A 22,347-nucleotide genomic window follows, 5' to 3' on the forward strand; every position below is an offset into this window, starting at 1 on the left:
TTGGGGGGGTTGTTTCTACAGGGTTTGTTGTTGTTATAGTGGCGGTGGTGGCGCTGCGCCGCTGGTGCAGCTAGCACAGTGTGACTGACAGGCAGGCAGAGTTGGGTTATGGAGTGCGACTGGTGGAGCTGGCCGGGACATGTCTGAGTAGAAACTTGTACAGTTTTCTCAATACGTACAGCATTGAATCCACGTATCGATGATGGGGCAGTGCGGCATCACATCGTCGAAGACGGTGCTGGTCTTCCTGAACCTGATATTTTGGGTAAGTTTGGAGGTTTCTGCCTGAGTTGAACGTGCGTCACAGCGCACCGGCTAGCTAGCTGAGTGTCAGTCAGCTGCTAGGCTAAGTTAGCAGCTGCAGCCGACCTTTGTTTATCCAGGGAGGGATTAGTTTGAGAGGGCAGCAGGGAAGACATTATGTAGGAGATATTATGTATTTTGTTGAATTAGTAGACTATCAGTTCACAACAACACGTTAAATGAAGCACCTTTCATCACATTTTCAGTAAAAAAAAAAAAAAAAACAACCTTCTCAAAAAATGTGCAGTGTTGCATACTGGAGTCAAAACTATCACTTATTTTTTTTAACCCTGTGTGGAACTTTATCCTTATTCACCAGTCCAAAAATGAGCCATGCATGCTGATAATTTCTTAAAACAAAATGTCAGAAGACAAATTAGCCATTTCATAAAAAAACAAAACACAAAAACATTTGAAGTTGTGTGAGTTGTTTTGGTTGAAAGCCCTCAGGTCACTGTGCTGAACTGCAGATCCACTGTCACTTTAATTAACAGTGTAGGTGTTTTAATGAGGATAAGCAGTGATAGAGAAACTATTTACCCGTGTGAAAGTACCAATATAACGATGTAAAGTACTCCTTTTATAAGTGAAAGCCCTGCATTCAAAAAGTAAAATAAGCTATAAGTAATTTTGTATATTTTGTGGTATCTAAATCTATACTAATGTTTCACAATTACATGCTTATTTGAACACACAGATATACATACTGACTAGTAGCCATCATAAAAGCAACCACAGAGTATTGTGGGGTCTTAGAGTCTCTCACATGTTGGTACCACTTGCTTTCCGTTTGTGGATAGGCTTGAATAAATTGTTGATGGTTTTGTCACCCGCAGGCTGCTGCTGGTATCCTGTGCTATGTTGGAGCCTATGTCTTCATTACGTATGATGACTATGATCACTTCTTTGAAGACATGTACACTCTCGTCCCAGCAGTCATCATCATCGCAGTTGGAGCCCTCCTTTTTATTATCGGGCTCATTGGATGCTGCGCTACAGTGAGAGAGAGCTACTGTGGACTGACAACGGTCAGTAAACCAGTTATCAAGTTTAGTGTGATGAATAAGAATATATTGATAGTATATTGATCATATTGAAGATTTGAAGACAAAGTTGGACTTCAGGATGTGTTAGAACAGGTTATTTCAAACATGACTTGACTGATTAGTCATAGCAGAAGCACAAAACTGCATAAGGTATGAATTAATAGGTATGAAAAAGAGATTAATGAAATAACTAACCACATATGTATTCATCCATGAAACAAACTGCACAAAAAGCCTAACCTTTCTCTCACAGCCCTTATTTATAAAACCAGTAAGTTGTAATATTCTGCATTGAACTTGAACACACCACAGTGGCACACAAATCCACTTTTTACTTGTATGTGTGTTAGTTATCCAAGTGTCTTTGGTCTGTTCCTCCTAAATCTTGAAATTCAATCCACAGTTTGTTGTCATTCTCCTGCTGGTTTTCTTGACGGAAGTGGCTGTGGTGGTTCTTGGATACATTTACAGAGCAAAGGTGAGAAGGTCAAATAGAAGTTGGTACACGTTTGTTTTTCTTGGCCTTGTTCGATACTTAACTTGTAGCCCAGTAGATATTCCTGATAACATCCACCCATAAGAGCGGGAACAGTCTATCAGCCGTAGATTACTTAATCTAATCTGCTTGTGTTTGCCATCATGCTGATTTGCACCATTCTAGATATGTTGTCAAATGCTGAGTCACTTTTCTTAATCGTTGCTAGGTTGAAGATGAAGTTAATAATTCAATCAAGAAAGTATATGATGAGTACAACGGCACCAACAGCAACGCCCCTAGCCGCGCCATCGACTACGTTCAGAGACAGGTGAGGACAGAAACTCTTCTCTGTCTTCCTTGTAAACCAGATAAAGTGATATGATGCAACATTTTTATGTCTCTCTCAAATGTTATAACTGAGCAAGCAGATGACAGTAATGTTGAGTTTTTATTGTTTTCATTTGTACAGCTTCAATGTTGCGGGATCCACAATTACTCAGACTGGAAGAATACACACTGGTTTGAAGAATCAAAAAACAACAGTGTTCCTGTCAGCTGTTGCAAATCCAACATTGGAAGCTGCACAGGGTCCCTCACTCGTCCTGAAGATCTCTACCAAGAAGTAAAACGACCTCTAAATTTCTCAAGTTTTCAAACCACAGACAGGTCATTTTTTAAAACAAGTAGATTGTCATAGTTTCATATATGTTAAAATATATTCACTGTGTGTATGCGTGTGTGTGTGTGTGTGTGTGTGTGTAGGGTTGTGAAGCTCTGGTTGTGAAGAAGTTGAAGGAGATCATGATGTATGTCATCTGGACTGCACTGACGTTTGCTGCCATCCAGGTATGCAACTTTCATCAAGATACCTTATTTCATAGAACAGCAGCAGTTTTTAATAAAGAAAAAAGAGATATTAATCTAGGCCTTTTGAATTGGACCTTGAAATTTGAGTTGTGACTACATCATAACATATTTCTATGCTGACTCATGTAGCTGTGTAGCAAGGAAAGTTCAGCATAATGAAAAAAAATAGTGAATCATATATGTATTATTGTACCAATTGTGTTTCATGTTTTGTTTTTGTTTTCACAGACTAAAGAAAATATTTCTCAGACTTAAAAAAAAATGTAGCCCTTTAATTTCAGACCACCTTTGGTCATGTTTTTTTTTTAAAAACCACTGCCGTGTAACAAAGAAACACAGATAGGATGTCACTATTTAACTACCTCCTAAAATAAACCAGCAGTACACCCTGTGTCAGCATTTGCTTGGTTTCACTTCTCATATATGTGATGTTTATTTGACTATACAATGTAGTTTCCTATAATGGTCTCAAACTTTTGCACCCTACTGTCTGTTTAAAGGTGCGATATACGACATTCAGCTCCACTAGATGTCGCAGTAGAGCAACAGCGTCTCAGACCAAAAGAAATGTGCACGTTGTTTACTCAATAAAGTTGGAAAGAAATCGGCTCATGAAACTCAGATCAAACTGTCAAACTAGGCAGAGCTGATCAAACATGGATCAAGATTTTGTTACTGCATTGCCTATTTCTCACCTCAAATGTTTTCAGAAAAATATTTTTGTGTACTGTTTAGCTGTAATATGAAAAAGTTTGTGACCCGGCCGCCATGTTGAAGATGGACGCGGGGAGGACAGGGAGGGGCTCACATGCACTGACATACACTAACATGCACACATTACCATTACTCCACTATATCTTTACAGAGCAAATAGTTGTTTGCTGACATCTAGTGGGGCTGAATGTCATATATTGCACCTTTAACCTATTTCAGTCTTTAGATTCTATAACAAAAATGACATCCAGCTGTAAGGCTTTCTCTCATGGACGCTTCTTGGAAAAAACCCATCAGCAGCTGTTTGCATTCATGCGTTGCTAATTTGAGTCATCCTCTTATTCATTTGGTTAATATAGTGTATATTTAAAGGATGTGTAACTATAAATGTGCTCATATGCAATGTTTGCTGTAATTATTTATAGTGAGTAACAGGGTGTAACCTGTTAACTGCTGACAATGTCTCCAGGATTAGCCTCAGTGTAGCCATACGTTGAATTAATGAATTAAAGCTCAACAAATACATCACTTTTTTACACGTCTAAGATTGTCATTTTAATGATGTTGGTTTCCACACCCACATTTCACAACCACAAATGTTAGGGTTTAAAGGCTTAACCAAAACCAAAACCACAAATAGAACATGTGTCTCTCTCTTCCTGCTAGATGCTGGGGATGCTGTGTGCGTGTGTGGTGCTGTGTCGCAGAAGCAGAGATCCTGCCTATGAGCTTCTCATTACAGGAGGCACCTATGCATAGATGGTGTAGGTGCACTTCCAGATTTTACGTGTCACTGGTGAGAGCATGGAAATAATGTATTACCACACTAACCTTAACTCACTGATCACACAAAGTTATATACTTAACCTTGTTTTTTTTGTTGTTTTTTTTTCCCAAAAGCTGTTGGCCAAACTGTTAAACGGTCAATGAGAATGAGATGTTGAAAGCATTCTGTTGCTCAGAGGATGACATGAGGGTGACATTTTTTACCAAACTCAAACCTTGTTAGTCATGTACTGTATGGAGTTAAATGTGGACAGGGTAATTTCCTCATATTATTTTGCACTATGTGTATGGCTTTGAATATTTCATATTTAAATCTGTCATGTACTTGAATGAAAGACTTGTATCTGTGTATAATTTTACCCTGTACTTCCACTATCACTACTACTGCTACTACTACTACTACTACTACTACTACTACTACTACTACTGCTCAGTTTGGGTTGACACCTTGCAGTATTCTGTAAAGAAATAGTGGACACCATAGTTCAAGTTGATGTCACAGCAGGTTTTTGTGTGTAAAACTATGTTATTCAACTGGCTTTTGCTCATCTGATCTTTCCTTTAAGAATCAGACCTTGTAATCTCAATATAGACTTGTCCTATAGGGGTTTTGTTTGTTTTTGTCCACTGAGTGTAGTTTTAGAATTTGATTTGTTGATATGTAGCAACGGCAATACTCAAGAATGTAAATAAAATGTGAGGGGAAAGTTTGAAATCAAATGAGTGTGTAATCTGATTTATGTTTTTCATTTCCCTGACAGATATTCAATGAGATTGCTGAATTTTTTAAAATACCTCCAGACAAAGCCCATATTCATGAGCTGTTGTCAGTGGAAGAACAAGTCAACTTGGTCCTTGTAAAGAAAGGTCAAAAGTTCGGGTGTTTCCCATGAGGGAGGGGTGTAAGGGGTTCACGCATTTGGTGGAATGGTTTGGTTTGTGTCTAATCTTTTATGCTTTGTCTAGCTTTCGCTTTATCTTCTAGACTTTTAAGTAGGTTACCATCAGCTGACACATGTTTATTTTAACTTACTTGACTCACCAGATCTAGTTATATCTGCTTCTATAACATCTTGTGACCATTGTGGACTCTCATACACACTTAAAATGTTGGTAACAGGACTCAGCTTTGGCTACTCTTTTTCCAGCCTCAGTAACTTGATAGACACAGAGTTAGCAATGCATCACCCGCTGCAGAGTAACTAGATACCTTTGGACCAAAGAGCTCAGACCACTCAGTCATATGACCCAAGAGTAGTTGGATTGTTTTAGTCTGGTCTTATTCTAAGAATAACCTTTACTACAATAAATGAGTCATAAGGTAGATAAAATAAATGTTATGTGGTTTCATCATATGCCAAATAGTTTTATTAATTAGCTTTCTTTCAAGGTCAAATGACACTCACCTCTGGCAAAGCTGCTGAGGGGGATAGTAACAATGTACTAAAAAATGTACTTAAAAATACAAATAAAAACCTGAGTATTTGTCTTTCATATTGAATAAATACAATGTATGCTCATGCGCAAACAAATATTCTGTATCAGAATACAAACAAGAATTACTCAGAAATCATATATACAGGCCAATAATAGAAATCAAACATTCTGCCCAACATTTAGGACGTCAAATAAAGAAGAATACCAGAGTATATGAATACGTTTAGTGCAGTGACCTTCTGTGACAGATGAGTAAATCCCCCAGCTGTCACTGGAATGAGGAGCACTCACCACACCAGCAGTAAGGGCAAAGTAATATGAATATGTTTGCCATTTTAGCCAGCACAATAAATGATGTCACATGCCACTGTATGTTAAAGCCCCTATGTGAAGATTTTTATAATAGCATCTTTGAAATTAGTTTGAGTGCATGAATTTTTGTTTGTTGAAAAACAATCCCTGTGAATGTGGTGAAGGCTTTGTGTTGCTTTCAGTCCTTCATTCTCAGGATCTCATGGGCAAATCCTTTCAAATCCTTCACACAGGGGCTTTAATTATGCATGTAACAGAATTATAAGCAGCACATAAGATTTAACTATATGAGGCAACTTGAAATGACAGAATATTTACAAAACAATATTACATGAGGAAACTTAGTATTCATACAGTCCTGTGTATGGCAAGGTAAAATCATTCTTTGGCAAGATACGAGCCTGGAACCAATCCAGTAAGGCCGTTCCTCTGCACCATCCACCAGCCGTCCTCACCTTGATCGGTGACAGTCACAACATCCCCAGCAGATACAGAGAGCTCGTCTTCCCCCTAAGCAAGGACAGAAACAATCCATCAACAGACTTCTCTTGAATTAAACATGATTTATTTGAACATATGAAGCATTTGAGTGTGTTTAATGAAAAGTCTTGTGTGGGGGGCTGAGACATCAGACAAGAACCTGACCTGGGCCACATAGTCATACACAGCCTTGTACTCCTCCGTGCTCAGTTGGGACCCATGAAATCCAGGAATGGAAGCATAAACTCCTTCTGATGGTTCACCTGAGGAGTTTCATAGATATAATCAGCGTAGGTTAAGTTACTGTGTGTGTGCATGTAAGGCAGCAGTCCTCCATCTTTTTTTCCCTTCATGGATTTAACACAGTTGATAATACAGAAGTGATACTGTGACAATATATTTCCTTGGAAGACGTGTTCCTGCAATAATTTATTTCTAGGCTTGGTCTCTTTTTTTTCAGTAATTTTGGTCAAGTTTGCATTCGTACCACTTGGAAAGGCAGATTTCAACCATTTACACATTAATTCTAGCCATTCATTTTGACTTATCTACTCACTTGCCAACTAGTTTTCTCGCACTCTCAATCACAAACACTTGGTGTTAAGGTATTATAACTGATTCAGGTTGGTGGGAGATGTGTCTATTGTAGCTGGTAGTTTGTTGGCTATTGTGGAAATAAATATTTATTTGAAATTTAATTTGAGGATAAGCCCATTGAGATGCACCATCTTGTTTTTAAGGGGGTACTCTGATGCAAAAAAAACAAACATGAAAATTAACAGACAAATAAATAATAATAATACTGATAAAAAAGAATTAATCAAACAATCAAGAAGACACACGCAAAACCCCAAACCTCTACATCTCTGTTACATGTATCATGTGCAGAAGATTAACAAGAAATTAACAACTGCTAGTCTAAATAAAACTGTCAAAGTCTACCTATAAATTGAAAGGGGGAAAGTAGGGGGAAAAGAAAGAGAGAGAGAGAGAGAGAGAGAGAGAGAGAGAGAGAGAGAAAACTTGTAATAATTAAGAGGAGAGAAAAAATAGAATATGAAGGTAAATAAAGTCAAAAACAAGCACATTTGAAATAAACAAGCAAAGAAGTCTTGTGAGAAGAAGTAACGGATTGGGAGTCGTTAAAGATACGTAAATGTACTTCAAATCAGCTTCACATCAATTTATAATCTGATTTGTGTAAATATTTCTGTTTAATATTTCTCCCAAACACAAAATGTGGATATATACTATATAACTTTTTTTCCACCACATTTACCAAATCATCAATTAACATAAAAATCAATTAGCTCAACTAATCCACAGTCCTTCCACATGCCCCCTAGAGACTGCAAAAATACCCCCCTATAGTCAACTACCCTTGGTGTAAAGAATAATTACGACACTATGTAACTTGATAGCTCCACGCCTTGTGTTGTAGGGATAAAGGGGCTTTTGCAATCATTTTTATGATCCTGTTATAATTGCAGTGTTACGTCAATGTTTTTTTTATACCGTACCAGTAGGTTGTGCAACTGCTTCATTGATGCTTGTTTTTGAGCCACTCGAACAGTTCCCCTGCAGGAGATTCGAAAACCTACGAATGGGGACAGAAGTCAATAAGAAACAATTGTTCTGAGAGGGTGAAAAACATCTCATAATACATCATCTTTCATCATTTTCATCATCATTTATTTGGTGCTTTCCACTGGTAATTCTGACCTTTTCATGACTCCTCCAACGAATCCAGCACTTCCATTTCTATCAGCTCTTGCATCCCTCTCATAGTAATTTTGGTATTCAATGGGACCTGTGGAGGGACAATTGAAATTCAGTAAATAAAAAATAAAACAAACGCTTCAGTTGTAAGGCCCCGCTACACACAATGCCTCACGTATTTCCAAAGGTGCCAAAAACTCTGTTGAGTTTTTGGCACCTTTGTTATTATGTTTTAGTAGCAGCTGAGAGATAATATTAAAATTTTCACTTTGGAACATATTCAAATCCAAATGAGGAAGGCTGCAGGGCGGGGACCTACCTGAGGGGGTTGAGCCAGTGCGTTTCATCTCCACAAAGCAGTTGTTGTCTGTGATGATGTCACATTTTTCCAGTGTTTTCCTCACGTCGTCATAGCACTGAAAGAGCAGTTTTGTCCAGAATGAATTTCAAACAGACACAACATTTGAAGGGCTTCCTGAAGTTTTGTCCCATATAGTTTTATGACAACAGCTGATCTCACCTCATCATCCCTCACACACTGCATTGATAAATGGTTACAATGCACCCACAAAGCATTCCTTAGCACACTAAGACGGTCTTCTTCCTGCTGCTGAAACATCTGCAAAACAATAGAGTATGGGAGAAATTGTAAATAATCAAGAAAACATTGAAGTGCAGTACTTTTACAACACTTAACCGTATTATTTGTAGACTTATGAAATGCAGTGATGCAACGTACAACTTGCATCAAAAAACTTGCACAAATAAGTGCTCAAAATGGCCTTCAGCTTCTTTGCAATCCAAAAAAACCAACAAAAAAAAAAACATCAATAGCTGTCATTTGACTGCTTTTTAAGCTTCCTAGCTTTTTAGATATTTATTAATGTATGGCTCACTGGAACTCCACATGCAGCTTTCAACTGTGTCTTGTCTTTCCTGTTTTGCTTTGTTTTGTTTCCTGGTTTATTGTGTGTGCAAGCTGCCACTTACAATTGACCTTACAAGGATGAATAAAGTTGTTCAATGGTTGCCTCCGTTTTGTTGATGTTATCACATGTAGGAAGACTTTGTTGCCCGGAAACGTTTTTGCAGATTAGTGACTCACTTTTTATTCTGCTTATAGGAAGTATTACACATCCTCATTGACAAAACAGGCCTCGGGTATTGCCACTCTTGGTCTAAGTCTGTGCAATTCAGAATGCATCAAGTCATGGCATGCATTCTTTGCATGATAAATCCAGTGAGAGGAAAAATACAGCTGGTATCCTTTACCTCACATGTGCTGATGTGTGTTGATTCCCATTCTTGACGGATCTTATCCAGCTGTTCAATGTTTGATATGTACTGTTTCTCTAAAAACATATGAAAGAAGAGTTAATTGTAAAGTAAACCCAAATCTTCCATAACACAGATTTGAAATTCATTGTACCATTTACATATATCACATTCATAAAATAGCATATATATTCATATACTCCATGTAATCCTATTTTTGGAATCCCCAGTAAAAGGGAAGTAAATGTGGCCACAATCCTCAAAAAAAAAAAAAAGTTTCTGGGCAACACTCACTGCCAATGCACAATAGCTGAAGTGACTTATGATCTGTCCTTACCTGCCTCTTCTGCAGCTTCTCTGCACTGTCTAGATTTGTTGTTCATCTATAAAAGAAAAGAGGTTTCAAAATGAAACATTGCCTCTATATCTGTAAACCTGCAGTTTAACCAGTAAAACAAAATGCAATTGGTTGTGTGAAAAGAGTATTAACATTGTATTATCTTCGGAAAGTACATAAATAAGTACACAAAATGTGAAACATTAATGTCTTATGCCTTATAAATGACTACATCTCATAATAAAGCTAAGGGCAAAGAGAATTGCATTTCCCAATCTCAGTGTTGTGGAGTAACTGTGGAATAACTGTCAGTGCTGTTTGAGAAACTGTCCCTGTGGTTGCCAACAAAAGCGATCCCTATTAGATATACAGTGTTTTTACAGGTGAAGTTATGCTAAATACATTTAAATTTGAATGTTAGCATTTGTTGATATCATGCATACTTAATGAAGTGCTCATTTGACTCAGGCACTGCTGATGACAGTTATGACACAGAGAGAGAGAGGGGAAGTGGCAGAGAAATGGTTGACTGATAATAGCAGTATAGATTGTTATGCAATGTCCATAATATGGTTGCTATAGTTCCTCAGTGCTCTTTTGTTGTGTTGAGAAAATTATTTTGACTCAAAAGGTTAAATGAGAGCCCTTGCTTTTGTGTGAAATATACAAAGAAGTAAACAGGAAAAGAGATTGAAATTGAGGTGTGACATTGAAAATATTCCCATCCAATCAAAAATGACTTTTGCTTAGTGTTACTTCACTTGAAAGTGTCAGTGTCTCTGTGCTCACCGGATATGTGACTGCACAGACGTGTACCAGCAGGATTTTGTAGTAGTAGGAGACATCTTTGTGTCCACCAGATAGTAAAAGTAAATTTACTTTGTAAGAACTCATATGTAGTTAATGGAACTTTTTTGTGGTAAAACATATTAGGCCAAAATTATTCAAAACAGATTAAAATATTTTCACAGTTGGTCCTATTTTTAAAAGAAAAAAACAACTAACTTGTTGGCTGAGCACAGAAAGAAATGTATTTAAAATAAATTAGATCGACAATAAAAAAAACTGGAAGACTGTTAACAGGTCAAGTCAAGTTTTTCATTACTGAAATCACGGCATGAATCAGGCTTCATCATCAATTTACCTTCTCAATCTGTTTGGGAGTGGCTGTGGTAGCGTTACCCATCTTTTCAGCAGTTTGCTCTGCCTCATCTGCCTCCCTGCAACGCTGCTCATAGGATCTTTTAGACTAGAAGGGAAACAGAACAGAAACCACATGACACCATAACAACTATGTTTTTTCAACGGCATTTCGCTCTATGAACCTTTTACAGGAAAGAGGATGGGGGTGGGTTGGACGGGGTCGTGGGGGGTGGGGGGGGGGTGGACTTCCTTTTAAGGAGAAAAAGCATGACCTCAGGCCTCTGAACGTGTCCGTTACACCAGTCTCTAACATGTTTTTATTTTCTGTCTATGACATATCTTCAGAATGATGCACCTCATGCACTTTTCTTGCATATAGTACAGTAGACTTGAGCAGGATGTGCTGAAACTGCCTCTGAGACGGTTCACACTGTTTACCACTGCCACATTGACATGTAGACTAAAATAAATACACAACTGAAACTGAACTGTTTGTCTCTGTGACTACTGTTGACACATATCATGATAATATAAAGTGACCTTACTTCTACTGTTTTCTTATAGAGTGAGACTTTTGTCTTCTGGACCTTCTCCATGATGACCTCAAACTGAGAACAAGAAAATATTGAGAGAACAAGAAAAAAATTATCAGAAAACCACAGCAGCATGGGCAACTCTTTTTTAGATTTCCTCTTCATGCAAATGAGGGAAAAACAAGTTTCTTGAGAGTACCTTTTTTCTCTGTTCTTTCTGTCGCTCTCTGAACTGCTCCATTCTCTTAACCTCGTCCTTTAGAAGGCCAGACAGCTGAATGTGCAAGTTTCCTATGTTTTCAATTTCTGATGAACGCATTACATGCTAGTTAGTAACTTGGCACATGTATAGATGCTTAAAAAAAAACGACTGAGAATGCACAGACACAATAATTCTCAGAAATATATCCTGTGCTTACGTGTTTTCATTTCATCAAAGGATGTTCTCAAAGTGCTGTAAAAACAAAAACAAAGAACATTATAGGGCAATTTCATGCATTTCATTTTTTGTGCATTTCATTGACCGCAGAACAAATGTAGTGTTCAAACAGGCTCGTAAGTATAAATGAAAATATTAATGCTCAAATGCACCCACACCTACCAGATCTCATATAAACCCCCAGCCTTGCGTGCAATTGAGATCAGCTCCTTGCCATATTTCTCCTCTGCTGATGCCCTGCACGGACAAAATAACAATACAGCCAAACCACATGATAACGCGGTCACTTTGTTTTTTCTTGTACAATCTAAAAACAAATCAGCCAGCCCACCTCATTTTCAAGAGCTCCTCCATGTCTTTGCATGTCCGTCGACCATCATTTAGTCTCTGAATGATAGTCTCATACCCAATATTACTGATGAAGTCCGCTCCCTGGAACCATAAAATACCAAACTTACATCAATATAAAGGAAAAAGTACACAGAAAAGCTCCATCCTTAACAAAACCAAACACAACATGTGGGCATGAAATAGAGCTGCAAAAATTGGTCGATTAAATTAATCACCACCTTTTTTGATAATTTATTAATGGGTTTTTTTGTCAAAGTTAACTGAAATGGGAATATTTTCTGGTTTCTTTAGTCCTCTATGAGAGTAAATTGAAGATCTTTGGGTTGTGTACTGTTAGTCAGGAAAACACAAAACATTTTAGGTTGCATCTTGGACTTTAAGAAACACTGATCAACGTTTTCTTACATTTTACAGACCCAACAACTAATCAATTCATCAAAAAAGTAATCGTCAGACTAATCAATAATGAAAATATGTGTTGGTCCATATTTAAAAAAGCCAAATGACCTATAGGGACCATGCTGCATGGTGATTCTGCACTTTAAATAAAATTGAATTGAATTGAATTGAATGGCTGATCATTTGAATAAATACTCAACAGTAAGTTTTACTTTGATGAAAGTGTCTTTTGTAAGACTGTTTTTCCAACCACACAGTGGGTTTGTAGGGGCATCTCATGGAAAATGTTGTCTGAAGTCTGAATGGAAAGCAAGTGAGTGGGAAAAGTACCTAAAGATCCTACTCATGTCAGAGTATTCGTACTCAGATGAAATTTAGCCTATGTAGCGGTAAAATCTCTGATATTCATTCATATTGTTACTGACTTACATTTTACATATGAATGCTGATAACAGGATGATAATACAGAGGAAAAAGGAAGCACACTACTTCACAATGTGAACTTAGAGTACCATTTATTGTTGTTTCTGACTAACCAGTTCCTGATGTTTTGCCTATAGTTATGGTATAACATTTGCATTCTGTTGGTAACTGGTTAGACATTAAGTTTTGGTCAAATGATGTTGGACAGTTGCACACAGATGACACTTCTGAAAAGACAGAGCTAGAAGATCAAAGGCACTCAAGGGAACTGAAATAAGTCCTATTAACAGAAGCACCCTCAACAATGATGGGCAGTTACTACAATAACGTCACTGTGTCACAGCGTTATTTGCACTGAGATAGAGCTGTACAGTTTGTGTTAATGGCCTAGTTTTAGAAAGTTTTAGACAGAATTTGGAAAACATGTTCACAACCTAGACATACAAGCAAAAAATGCTTTTACTCATTGAGACTGCATACATAAAAAAAAAAAAGTTAATGTTTTAATCAAAGGAACAATACAATACATATTCAATTAGTTTTAAAGTGAGAAAAATTCAATTCAATTTTATTTATATAGTACCAAATCACAACAAAAGTCATCTCAGGGCACTTTTCACATAGAGCAGGTCTAGACCGCACTCTTTAAAAAGCAAAATAAATGACAGGAAAGAAGACCTACATCATTAAGACCTACAAGGTATTTAGCTCACTGCAGTCAGATATAACAGACAACTACATACATCACTAGTGTATGTAAGTATTTCCAGACAAAATGAAAGACATAAACAGAGTAGAGGGGTAAAGGTACACATCGCATCTTACTTCGAAACTACAGTGAGTATACTAAAAACACTGAATGCACAGCTCAATAGTCAGCTTCAGCTCTAAACATATACATTGTACAAAAATTAAGTTTAGGAATTAAGCATGACACTAACTCACCCAAAAGGCATCTTTAAATTGTAATGTCATCTTGGCAGCGCTTAAGAAATAGTCCCTGTTAGAATCCACTCAACTTTAAGTCACTTTATGACAGCCAGCAGTGTGCAAGGCTGTTGCTTGATGCAAGTGAAACGGATCATGACACATTCAGGAAGCCAGCCTTCAAACAGCAACGCTCACTTACTTACTCATTTGATTTAAATGAGGAAGAGCTGCAACATGTCAGCAGTTATCACAACCTGAACTGACACTCATGTCAGTTCACTCATGACACAATGTGTAGGGACAAGTAACACTGAGATAAAGCTAATAAATGTAGTCAAAACAAATTTACAATGACATGACTGTTGGTTGGAGCATGTTTTTTATGTTAAAATGTCTATAAAAAGTGGTTATTAGCTCATTAACCTCCCTGCTTTTCAAGAGTATATGGACAAAACAAAATAACAGGAATACTTCAAAATATATAATATAATGCTGCCCTGCCACACACACTATTTTGTGAAGCTAATGGTGTCAGATTTTGACTTGATTTTGTGCTGAAACAACCCTACGATCATTTCGGAGAATGTGGATCGTGTTGGTGATATATTATGTTGCAAAATATGTGTTCCTGTTATTTTTTACCGTGTCATTTTCTATTGCAACATTAATGTTGGCAGATAAAGTCAATTATCTTCAGGGTGCGTTGTACATCCTGTGACTAATGTTTAAGTGCAACAGAGGAAAACCACTTCATTACATCATGGAAACAAATGAGAAAACTCTATAGTACACTGGAGCATATAGTTATAATTCATCGTGTGATATATGCAGCTGTCTGCCGTAGTCTGTCACTTCACTGTTCATGAATGTGTCTTGATTTTTCAAAACTTCAGCCTCTGAGATGTGTCCGTCGCCATCGTGGTCCATTTCCTTGATGAGGTGAAGAGCCTGTTGATGACATGAGAGCAATATGAGCATCATGGGCAGAAATTATATATAATCCTACCAGGCAACAGCTAAAGGAGTATCCAAATACACAATTTGCCATGTATTAAAACCAAGAATTTTGCATCAATTTGTACTATTATGTCAACAAAACTGGGGGCACACGTTGGAACAGTTAGTCGTACCTCTTCTCTTGCCGAACCATAGCTGTTAGGCGCAACCCAACGGAGCTGCTCCTCTCGATTCAACTTGCCATCCTTATCTTGATCATAGAGGTCTTTAAAGCGCACTGTTTCTTCAATCTCCCACTGTGAAGGGGTGTCCTCTTCAAAAAGTAAAAGATAAAAAGTGTTAAAACTGCATAGAGGAAACAAAATGGGCATGCCGGAGGAAACTAGAACAAACGGATCATTCTGTGCTTTAAAATAACATCTTACATGATCTTACCATCTCCACGAACATCTCCGATAAATTCACTCAGACTGATGAATCCATCTTTATCTGTGTCATATTCACTCAACACATCTTCAATGGCAAAATCCTTTTAGGAAAAAAGGGGTAAGTGATTACATTTTAATATGAAATGGGAGGGGGACTCTTATAATGGAAGGAAAAGTGCATTATCATATCAGGTTTTGCAGAAGTATGAGCTGAACTCATCTTACAGCCATGTGATCCACTTCAGATGGATGGGTGAAGGCAAGAAACTCTGTTACATTGAGGCCGGGCGTGCCGTCCATATCAGCAACATCAAAGCGCCTCCTCTCCTTCAGGTGGAGCTAATGGGCATATGAGCGTACAGTATGTTAAGGTGCTGCAGATAAATTAGGCTGTGTCATAATGTGAACTTTCAGAAGGACAGTGAGAGTATGCCTACATGTCTGAGAGACTCTTGCTCCGGGTCATCCAGATTGGTACTTTCATCGAAACTAATGAGCTGGTCATGAGTGACCATGTTGTATTCCTCCCAAGTTACAACACCGTCTTTGTCAGTGTCGAACTCAGGGAACCGCTCCTCTGCATCATCCAGAGCATATCTTCTATAGACCTGTTGAATCCATAGCGTGATCTCCTCTGTGGATAAAACAGAGCTCAGACTAAGTCTGACCTTTAATCATTTATTTCCAAATCTTAAGGGAAACATAAAGTTACCTGCACTTAGCAGATTGTCAGCATTTGTATCGATCTTCTTTACAATTTCCATCATCTTTTTCCTCTGTTCTGCTGGACTAAGTTTCTTTAACTCTTCAGTGTCCTACAAGTGCAGAAAATAAGAGCAAAGAGTCAGAAAGTGATGAATAAAGAGTAGGAATTGGGCAGAAAGTTGGAGAATGGAAATAGGTTGGGGTTTTTTTTTGTTTTTTTTTGCCATAATCATTCCTCCTGTTCATACCGACCAATCTCTTCATAATGCACTTATAATGTAATGCATTGTAATAGGGGACAAAATCCACAAGCCTCCTTCTGTGCAAAAATTAATTTAAAATCTTATCTGAAGCTCATATGAAGCTTCAGTTGTACAAATGAGTCATACCAAGTAGATATCTTTCAATGTTACAGTATTTTTAGTGCCAAAGTTCCTATTTTTGTTACTATACTTCTATTGCAGCTCAACAGGAAAACACTGTCCCAGGAAACACAAAGAGGGAATTTAAAAGACTAAATGTGGCAGATATCCAGTTGATATGACTAACTCAGACTGCTGAGGGTTCATATAAGCTTCAGATAGACTTTTAAAAGCATTCTTGAACAAAATGACTGTGCGGACACACTGTGGATTTTGGTCCCCATCACTTACATTGAAAGCACATTTTATGGAGATCTTTTAATAGCCAGTATGAACAGGAGGAATGATTACAACGAGGAAAACCTCTTTCACTGTTCATATGGGCAACTGACTATTGTTTTCAGGCCTTTAATTAGCAACCTGATCTCCCAGCAGGACATGCATGTCATGTTCAGAGTTGTGCTGTTGGCCAATATAATGATCTTCATGAAGATGTTTGTGAGAGTTTTCTCCCAAGCCAAACTGAAGGAGCAGCAGCGCCGAGGTCATCAATGCAGATGGTGCCATCTGTGGAGTGATACAATAAACTGATGAAAGGTAGAAAATAATGGGTAAAGGAACTGAAAACACTACGAAGGGCTATTAATTAACTACAGTTTGCTTAAGCTGCCAAAACGCAAGTGTGCGACCTTGTGGTCAGCTGGTGGAAGTTCAAACACACTACAGTTCAAACATCATATGTGCGTGAGCCTCGTACTGAGAGTGATAAAACCTACTAAAAGAGTCAGGAATCTTCTCATATGAATAGAGAGGAAAGAGAAAATGCCAAATAGCAATAGCGTATTGGTTCTTGTCAAGTTTTAATCCATTTCTGTGCAACTAAGTTATAACGTTTGTGTTTGTGAGAGACAGAATGAGACATAGGGACATTCAGACAGAATCGAGGATTAAACCAAAACGTTAGCCAAAGTAAAGAAATACAATTAAATGTAACGCTAAAACGTCAACAGTCAAATAACTGCAACAAGTTTGTCAAATAATGTAACTAGAGGATATTGTTGTTACCGTGAAAGTTCTCCGCAGCTGGGTTTGCACTACTGTCAATCGCCACGGGAGATCAAAGTACTTCCGGTCTGAAATTTCAACATATCATTCTTCTTCTTCTTTTTCATTTGTCTTCTTTTTCTTCTTCTTCTTTTTCTTCTTCTTTTCTGCAAGTATATCTATTTGCGGACTCGCAGTATCTACACGACAGACCCACTTCACTACATGACACAACCACTTGGTTAGGTTTAGGCATGAGGCGTTATTACATCATGTCCTTTCTTTCTGAGGTATATTTACTGCAGTTAACAAGTACATCTTCTACTGTTTCTGGTGCCAGGCAAAGTTCACAAAGTCCAATTGGGTGCTTCCCTATAAGGTGGAAAGTCCTGTACAGGTTATTGTATCGTAGTCTTAGTCTGATCATTACTACATCTTTTCTATTTTCTCCCCTATTTCTCTCAATCTATTTTGAATTGCATGTAGCTGTCTTCCTCTTATCTCCTGATCTCAGTGCTGCTGCTACTCTTTATTGATTTTCTTTCATGCAACACCCATTCCTTCTGATTTTGAAATTTTAATTGTGGTGTCTATGTTTTCTTTTTTAACAGCTTGTTTGGCTAGTTCGTCCACTCTCTCATTACCCATAATGCCTATGTGCGCAGGAACCCACGAGTGTGACCACAGTGCCTTGTTTTATTACTCGTCAGTGAAAATTAAATCATTACTCTGACACATTTTTTAAATAACTAAAATGTTTAGTCCACCTAATGTACATAAAGACAAGTCAACAACATATCGTAAAGCTTCCATACAAGAAAGTATAATTTATGGGTAGTTTACTGGTTTGGTGTTCAAGAATTTTCTTGTTTTAGCAGCTCAGATAAACACTGAGTTGCTCTATAAAAACCTATAGAACCAACTGAGAAATTAGTTTAAAAGGTATAAAGGTCATCTTCTATTCTTGTGCTAGCCTAAAAATATATTATCTGTCATGATTCCACCACCCAAAAGTAATATTTATAGGCTACTGGATTCAAAGCTGGAGATAACTGTCACTGTCATCCTGGTCTTTCCAGTGTATGTTTTAGCTTCATGTGTTCCAGTGCCATTCCTCATGTGTTTCAGTACCATTCTTCAGATGAAAGAGGCAGTAGAGTGCAGCTGACCAATTAGTTATCTTTAACAAAATGTTCAGGGAGCCAAATGGGCTTTAAGGTGATCAAGGCCTGTTTCACAAAGTTTACCGAGCTATTTGAATACTTTTGTGAGTTTGTGGGTAGATGGAACAAGTCAAAATAACATCTTGACAGAACATGTGTGTGAAGAATTGTGAAACTCTTGCGAGATTTGTACGCTAACCTTAACTTTAACCTAACCCTAACCCTAACATTAAGCCTAACCCTAACCGCACTCGAGAGAGTTCATCCCTCCGGCTGATCCTATCTATCATTTACCAAAAATAAAAAAATAATTGGCAACTATCTTTCTAATTGAATTATTGTTTTATTTATTTGCCAAAAGAAAAAAAGCTGACTGCAGCTTCTCAAATGTGAGGTTTCTAAAATTTTCCGTATTGCATTGGATAGTTAACTGAATATCTTTGGTTTTTGGACTCAGACAAAACAAGAGATTTGAAGACGTCACCTTGGGGTCTGAGAAATTAAATTACAACATGCATTTTTTTTCACTATTTTCTGACATTTAACAGACAATGAGATTAATCAATTAATCAAAAAAATATTTGGCAGATTAATCAATAATGAAACTAATCGGTAGTTTCAAATACTTTAATTTTGAAGGCAGATTCATTTCTCCTTTTCTTGTTTCTGCTGTATCTCGGTCACTTGACGTTTACTGAGAAATCAACCAAACGTCCCGCCCGATCTTCATGGTTGCTATGGTAGACAGCTTTAAGTCCCGCCCTATAAAAATCTGTCCCACCCCTTGACCCAAATTAGGCTGTATATGATTGGCTGGCGCGTATGTCGTTTCCTAGCTACAGTGAATTTATTGGATGAGCGTAATGCCTATCAAAAAATCTAACCTCAACGGACTTCCTGCTTTTGTTGTGTTAGGTTGTCGTCACTGTCATGCACCTAACTGACATGTTTTTCCATCAACTCTGACAACAAGACAACTTCGTCCGTGCGCTTGCATTTCTCACCGAGAAATTGAGCGTTGAACATACCGGCGGAGTCGATGTCCAAAGACAGCCGTCACGATGGACGGCGGCGCGGCGCTGGGCAGCACCGTCTCGGCCCGAGAGTCAGCCAAGGCGGGGACGGGAGGGAGAGGTCCGGTAGCAACAGCTCCGGCTCCTCGCATGGAGGAGGCAAAAGCAAGAATGCATCCATAAGCGCTTTAAAGGTACGTGACGACTTAGTAGCTCGTTGCTTGTATCTGAAATACAACACATTATGGGGATAAACACATTGAAATGCCGATGCACTCCCAGCTAGCTAAGTGACTGGATTATTAAGGCTGTTTCTGGCTCATAGCTACAACAGTAAAGCAGCATTTTTGGTCACCTTACCTTCGGTGGGTGTGATGTTTCAGCTCAGCAGGCCTTCTCAGTCCCTGAAGTTCCTGCAGAATCTTTTGTTAAACTCATCCACTCATGCATTTTTACCAAATGATGATAAAAAGGCCTTAGTTGTTAGAAGATGCTTGTGGCTTATGGGGTTTATATATATGTTGTCATTTTATCAATAAAGTAAGAATGTGACAACAAGAGGAATGTTTCTAAAGTAAATTCCTATTTGTCCCAACTTCTTGGAAGTTTGTACCATTTGTAGGCAGTCTAACCATGTGGGCTTGTGTGTGTTTTGTCCTCCAGCAGCATATGAATCATCCAATGCTGAGTCCAATCAGATCCAGAGCATCACTCAGCTGTGTGGCTAATGCATGGCCGGGCATGCGTTAGTTAGTTAGCACACACTGTCCCTTAGCCTGCAGCTACACTCTCATCACTTCCAGCACCAGGATAGGGGGGCAGAGCGGCAGGCCTGCAGTGTGCACATGACTGCACAGTGTTGTGGCAGAAGGAGAGTGAGAGATGAGAAACAGAGAGAGAGAGAGAGAGAGAGGGCTCTGATGCAGAGCAGGGAGAGAAGCTGTAAATATAGGAAGCTGCATGCAGTGGGGAGCAGAGCAGTGTGGTAGGCAGATAGATAGACAGCAGCAGGCAGCGAGTTGGGCCCGAGAAGTGGCTGCTAACTCAGCAGAGTGCTGAGGGCTCAGGCTAGATTACAGACAGAGTTACAGGCAGAATAGTCAATGTGAAAAGCAGGACTGCCGGGCTACTATGCACTTGTCTCTCAATCGCCACTGGGAGAGGAGTTGACACAGCTGGGGAAGTTGCTATGACAGTGTGGACTACACAGTAGGAGTCTATTTTGGTCCTGCTGTCAGATGACGATGTCACCTTGTACAACTGGCACTGCTGGTGAGGGGGAACAGGTTTCCTGAAGTGGGCTGCAAAAGTATGTCAGGGGTGGATAAGGACGAGGAACCTGCTTACAGACTGTACTTCTATTCTGTATGTATCCTCTAATCTTTTGCTTTTCTCTGTGTCTCTCCTAATGAACTAGATCTCACCCACTGTGTTGCCACTCGCATCTGTGGCAACACAAACTTGCCAAAAGGAAAACCTTACCGTGCACTTGCCCCTTACTCAGCACAGCCTAGAAAGTAATCTCTCTTTCTGGTGCATGGGGAAGGTTTGCCTGCCCAGAGAACATAGCGAAAGTTGCGTTCCACAATGTGTTGTTTTTTTCCTAGTTCAGCAGGGGAGACAGGTTGTTTGCAGCTGATTAGGTGGATCAAGGGAATGTTGCTGTAAGCCTTTTTTTTTTGCCTCAGGCTGCTACACACAATTAGCCATCAGTTGTGAGTAGGTAAGGTATTCTCACAACACTCATCTGTCATCTGCTGGCTTCCAAACCCAGGAGACACAGAGTAAATATTTATAGTGATGAGAGATGGTGCGTTGATGTTGACCTAACTCGCTAGTTCTTGCTCATTTTCGCAGGGTGTGAGTTGTTTGATGTTCTTTTTTCTCTTTGTAGTTCTTTCCTACTTGGGAGAATAAGGCGCAGTCCACTCGACATATAAAAAAATTTTGCTCACCAAAAGTAGGTCAGCTGGGTATCTCCCTTAGGGACATTAAATAGTATCAGACCAATACACTGCCTGCATGCTGTTTCTGCATATGTGACGCCCAGTGAGCCATGTTAATATTATTCTATTAGCCTCGAATAGTCTGAAAAAATGATTACGTGACATGTGTACACAAACCCAGGCCTAATTGCTGTCCCTGCATTGCCTCGGATAAAACACAAAATGTATTCCTCTTGTTTTTGCTTGCAAATGCGGTAGACACATAAATTGGCTGTAGCTTTCTTGTCTGAATAGTGGTGCTAGTGAGAGACAGCCAGGAAAAGAGAGAACGGTTTGTTCCATGACTCATTTGCTATTAAGAGGAGAACTGGCTCTCAATTTTTCTGTTGGTTTCAGGTAACCATGTATTTTTAAGTCTGAAACCACATCTTATAGTTGTCTGACCAAAATAGCCAAGTTTGGTTTGGATTTTAGTCAACGGTAGATTAAATAATTTATGAATAGCACAGAGATGGTACAAGCTCTTCGTCAAGGAGAGGGAACACAGTGAGTAGAAGATCCAGTATGATAAGCCTCCAGGTATTCTATCAGCTTCTGTGTTTTGTAACCATGTTGCCACAAGTCACAATATTTAGTCAGTTTTTTGTCAGTGCACTGCAAAATTTAGGTGTTGTTATTCCTCACAGGATGTTAAGCAGATTTGTGCTTTCCATAAATACGCAAGCCCTTCGACCTAACTGTGATGTGACAGAGCGTT

The 22,347-nt window shown here is 38.6% G+C and overlaps 4 protein-coding genes across 8 annotated transcripts in view; 2 read left to right on the forward strand and 2 right to left on the reverse strand.

The window, feature by feature from the left end:
* Positions 1-86: 86 nt before the first annotated feature.
* Positions 87-4,914, forward strand: tspan3a (tetraspanin 3a). 2 transcript variants are annotated; one of them, XM_067589768.1, is made up of 8 exons: positions 87-265; positions 1,140-1,331; positions 1,753-1,827; positions 2,054-2,155; positions 2,297-2,449; positions 2,590-2,673; positions 4,075-4,204; positions 4,309-4,914. In XM_067589768.1, exons 1-7 carry the CDS (start codon positions 200-202, stop codon positions 4,165-4,167), a joined length of 765 nt encoding a protein of 254 aa, XP_067445869.1. In that variant the 5' UTR covers positions 87-199; the 3' UTR covers positions 4,168-4,204; positions 4,309-4,914. The 2 variants fall into 2 exon arrangements, with proteins under 2 accessions (XP_067445869.1, XP_067445868.1); XM_067589767.1 differs by having other exon boundaries at positions 4,075-4,914.
* pstpip1a (proline-serine-threonine phosphatase interacting protein 1a) lies at positions 4,406-14,129 on the reverse strand. The gene is made up of 15 exons (XM_067589763.1): positions 13,988-14,129; positions 12,201-12,301; positions 12,032-12,106; positions 11,850-11,884; positions 11,630-11,736; positions 11,443-11,505; positions 10,899-11,003; positions 9,755-9,800; positions 9,415-9,494; positions 8,663-8,761; positions 8,462-8,558; positions 8,146-8,233; positions 7,944-8,020; positions 6,589-6,686; positions 4,406-6,453 (listed from the first exon to the last, which is right to left on the reverse strand). The coding sequence occupies exons 1-15, from the start codon at positions 14,015-14,017 to the stop codon at positions 6,322-6,324; spliced, it is 1,233 nt and encodes a 410-aa protein (XP_067445864.1). The 5' UTR covers positions 14,018-14,129; the 3' UTR covers positions 4,406-6,321.
* Positions 13,118-17,628, reverse strand: rcn2 (reticulocalbin 2). Of its 2 annotated transcripts, none has more exons than XM_067589764.1 (8): positions 17,490-17,628; positions 16,845-16,991; positions 16,070-16,172; positions 15,795-15,991; positions 15,583-15,696; positions 15,365-15,458; positions 15,103-15,242; positions 13,118-14,920 (listed from the first exon to the last, which is right to left on the reverse strand). In XM_067589764.1, the coding sequence occupies exons 2-8, from the start codon at positions 16,989-16,991 to the stop codon at positions 14,777-14,779; spliced, it is 939 nt and encodes a 312-aa protein (XP_067445865.1). In that variant the 5' UTR covers positions 17,490-17,628; the 3' UTR covers positions 13,118-14,776. The 2 variants fall into 2 exon arrangements, with proteins under 2 accessions (XP_067445865.1, XP_067445866.1); XM_067589765.1 differs by having other exon boundaries at positions 16,817-16,991.
* Positions 17,629-19,520: 1,892 nt separating this feature from the next.
* The window catches only part of scaper (S-phase cyclin A-associated protein in the ER), a 58,351-nt gene continuing 55,524 nt past the window's right edge, over positions 19,521-22,347 (forward strand). For 2 of the 3 annotated variants that reach the window (XM_067589760.1, XM_067589762.1), the window contains exon 1: positions 19,521-19,838. In XM_067589760.1, the coding sequence (XP_067445861.1) occupies positions 19,671-19,838 (168 nt within the window). In that variant the 5' untranslated portion in view covers positions 19,521-19,670. Of the gene's footprint in view, positions 19,839-20,628; positions 21,010-22,347 lie in introns of those variants that run through there. The other variant, XM_067589761.1, reaches the window with a different exon arrangement.

This window comes from Thunnus thynnus, chromosome 5 (assembly GCF_963924715.1).
Source record: "Thunnus thynnus chromosome 5, fThuThy2.1, whole genome shotgun sequence".
Taxonomy (NCBI): domain Eukaryota; kingdom Metazoa; phylum Chordata; class Actinopteri; order Scombriformes; family Scombridae; genus Thunnus; species Thunnus thynnus.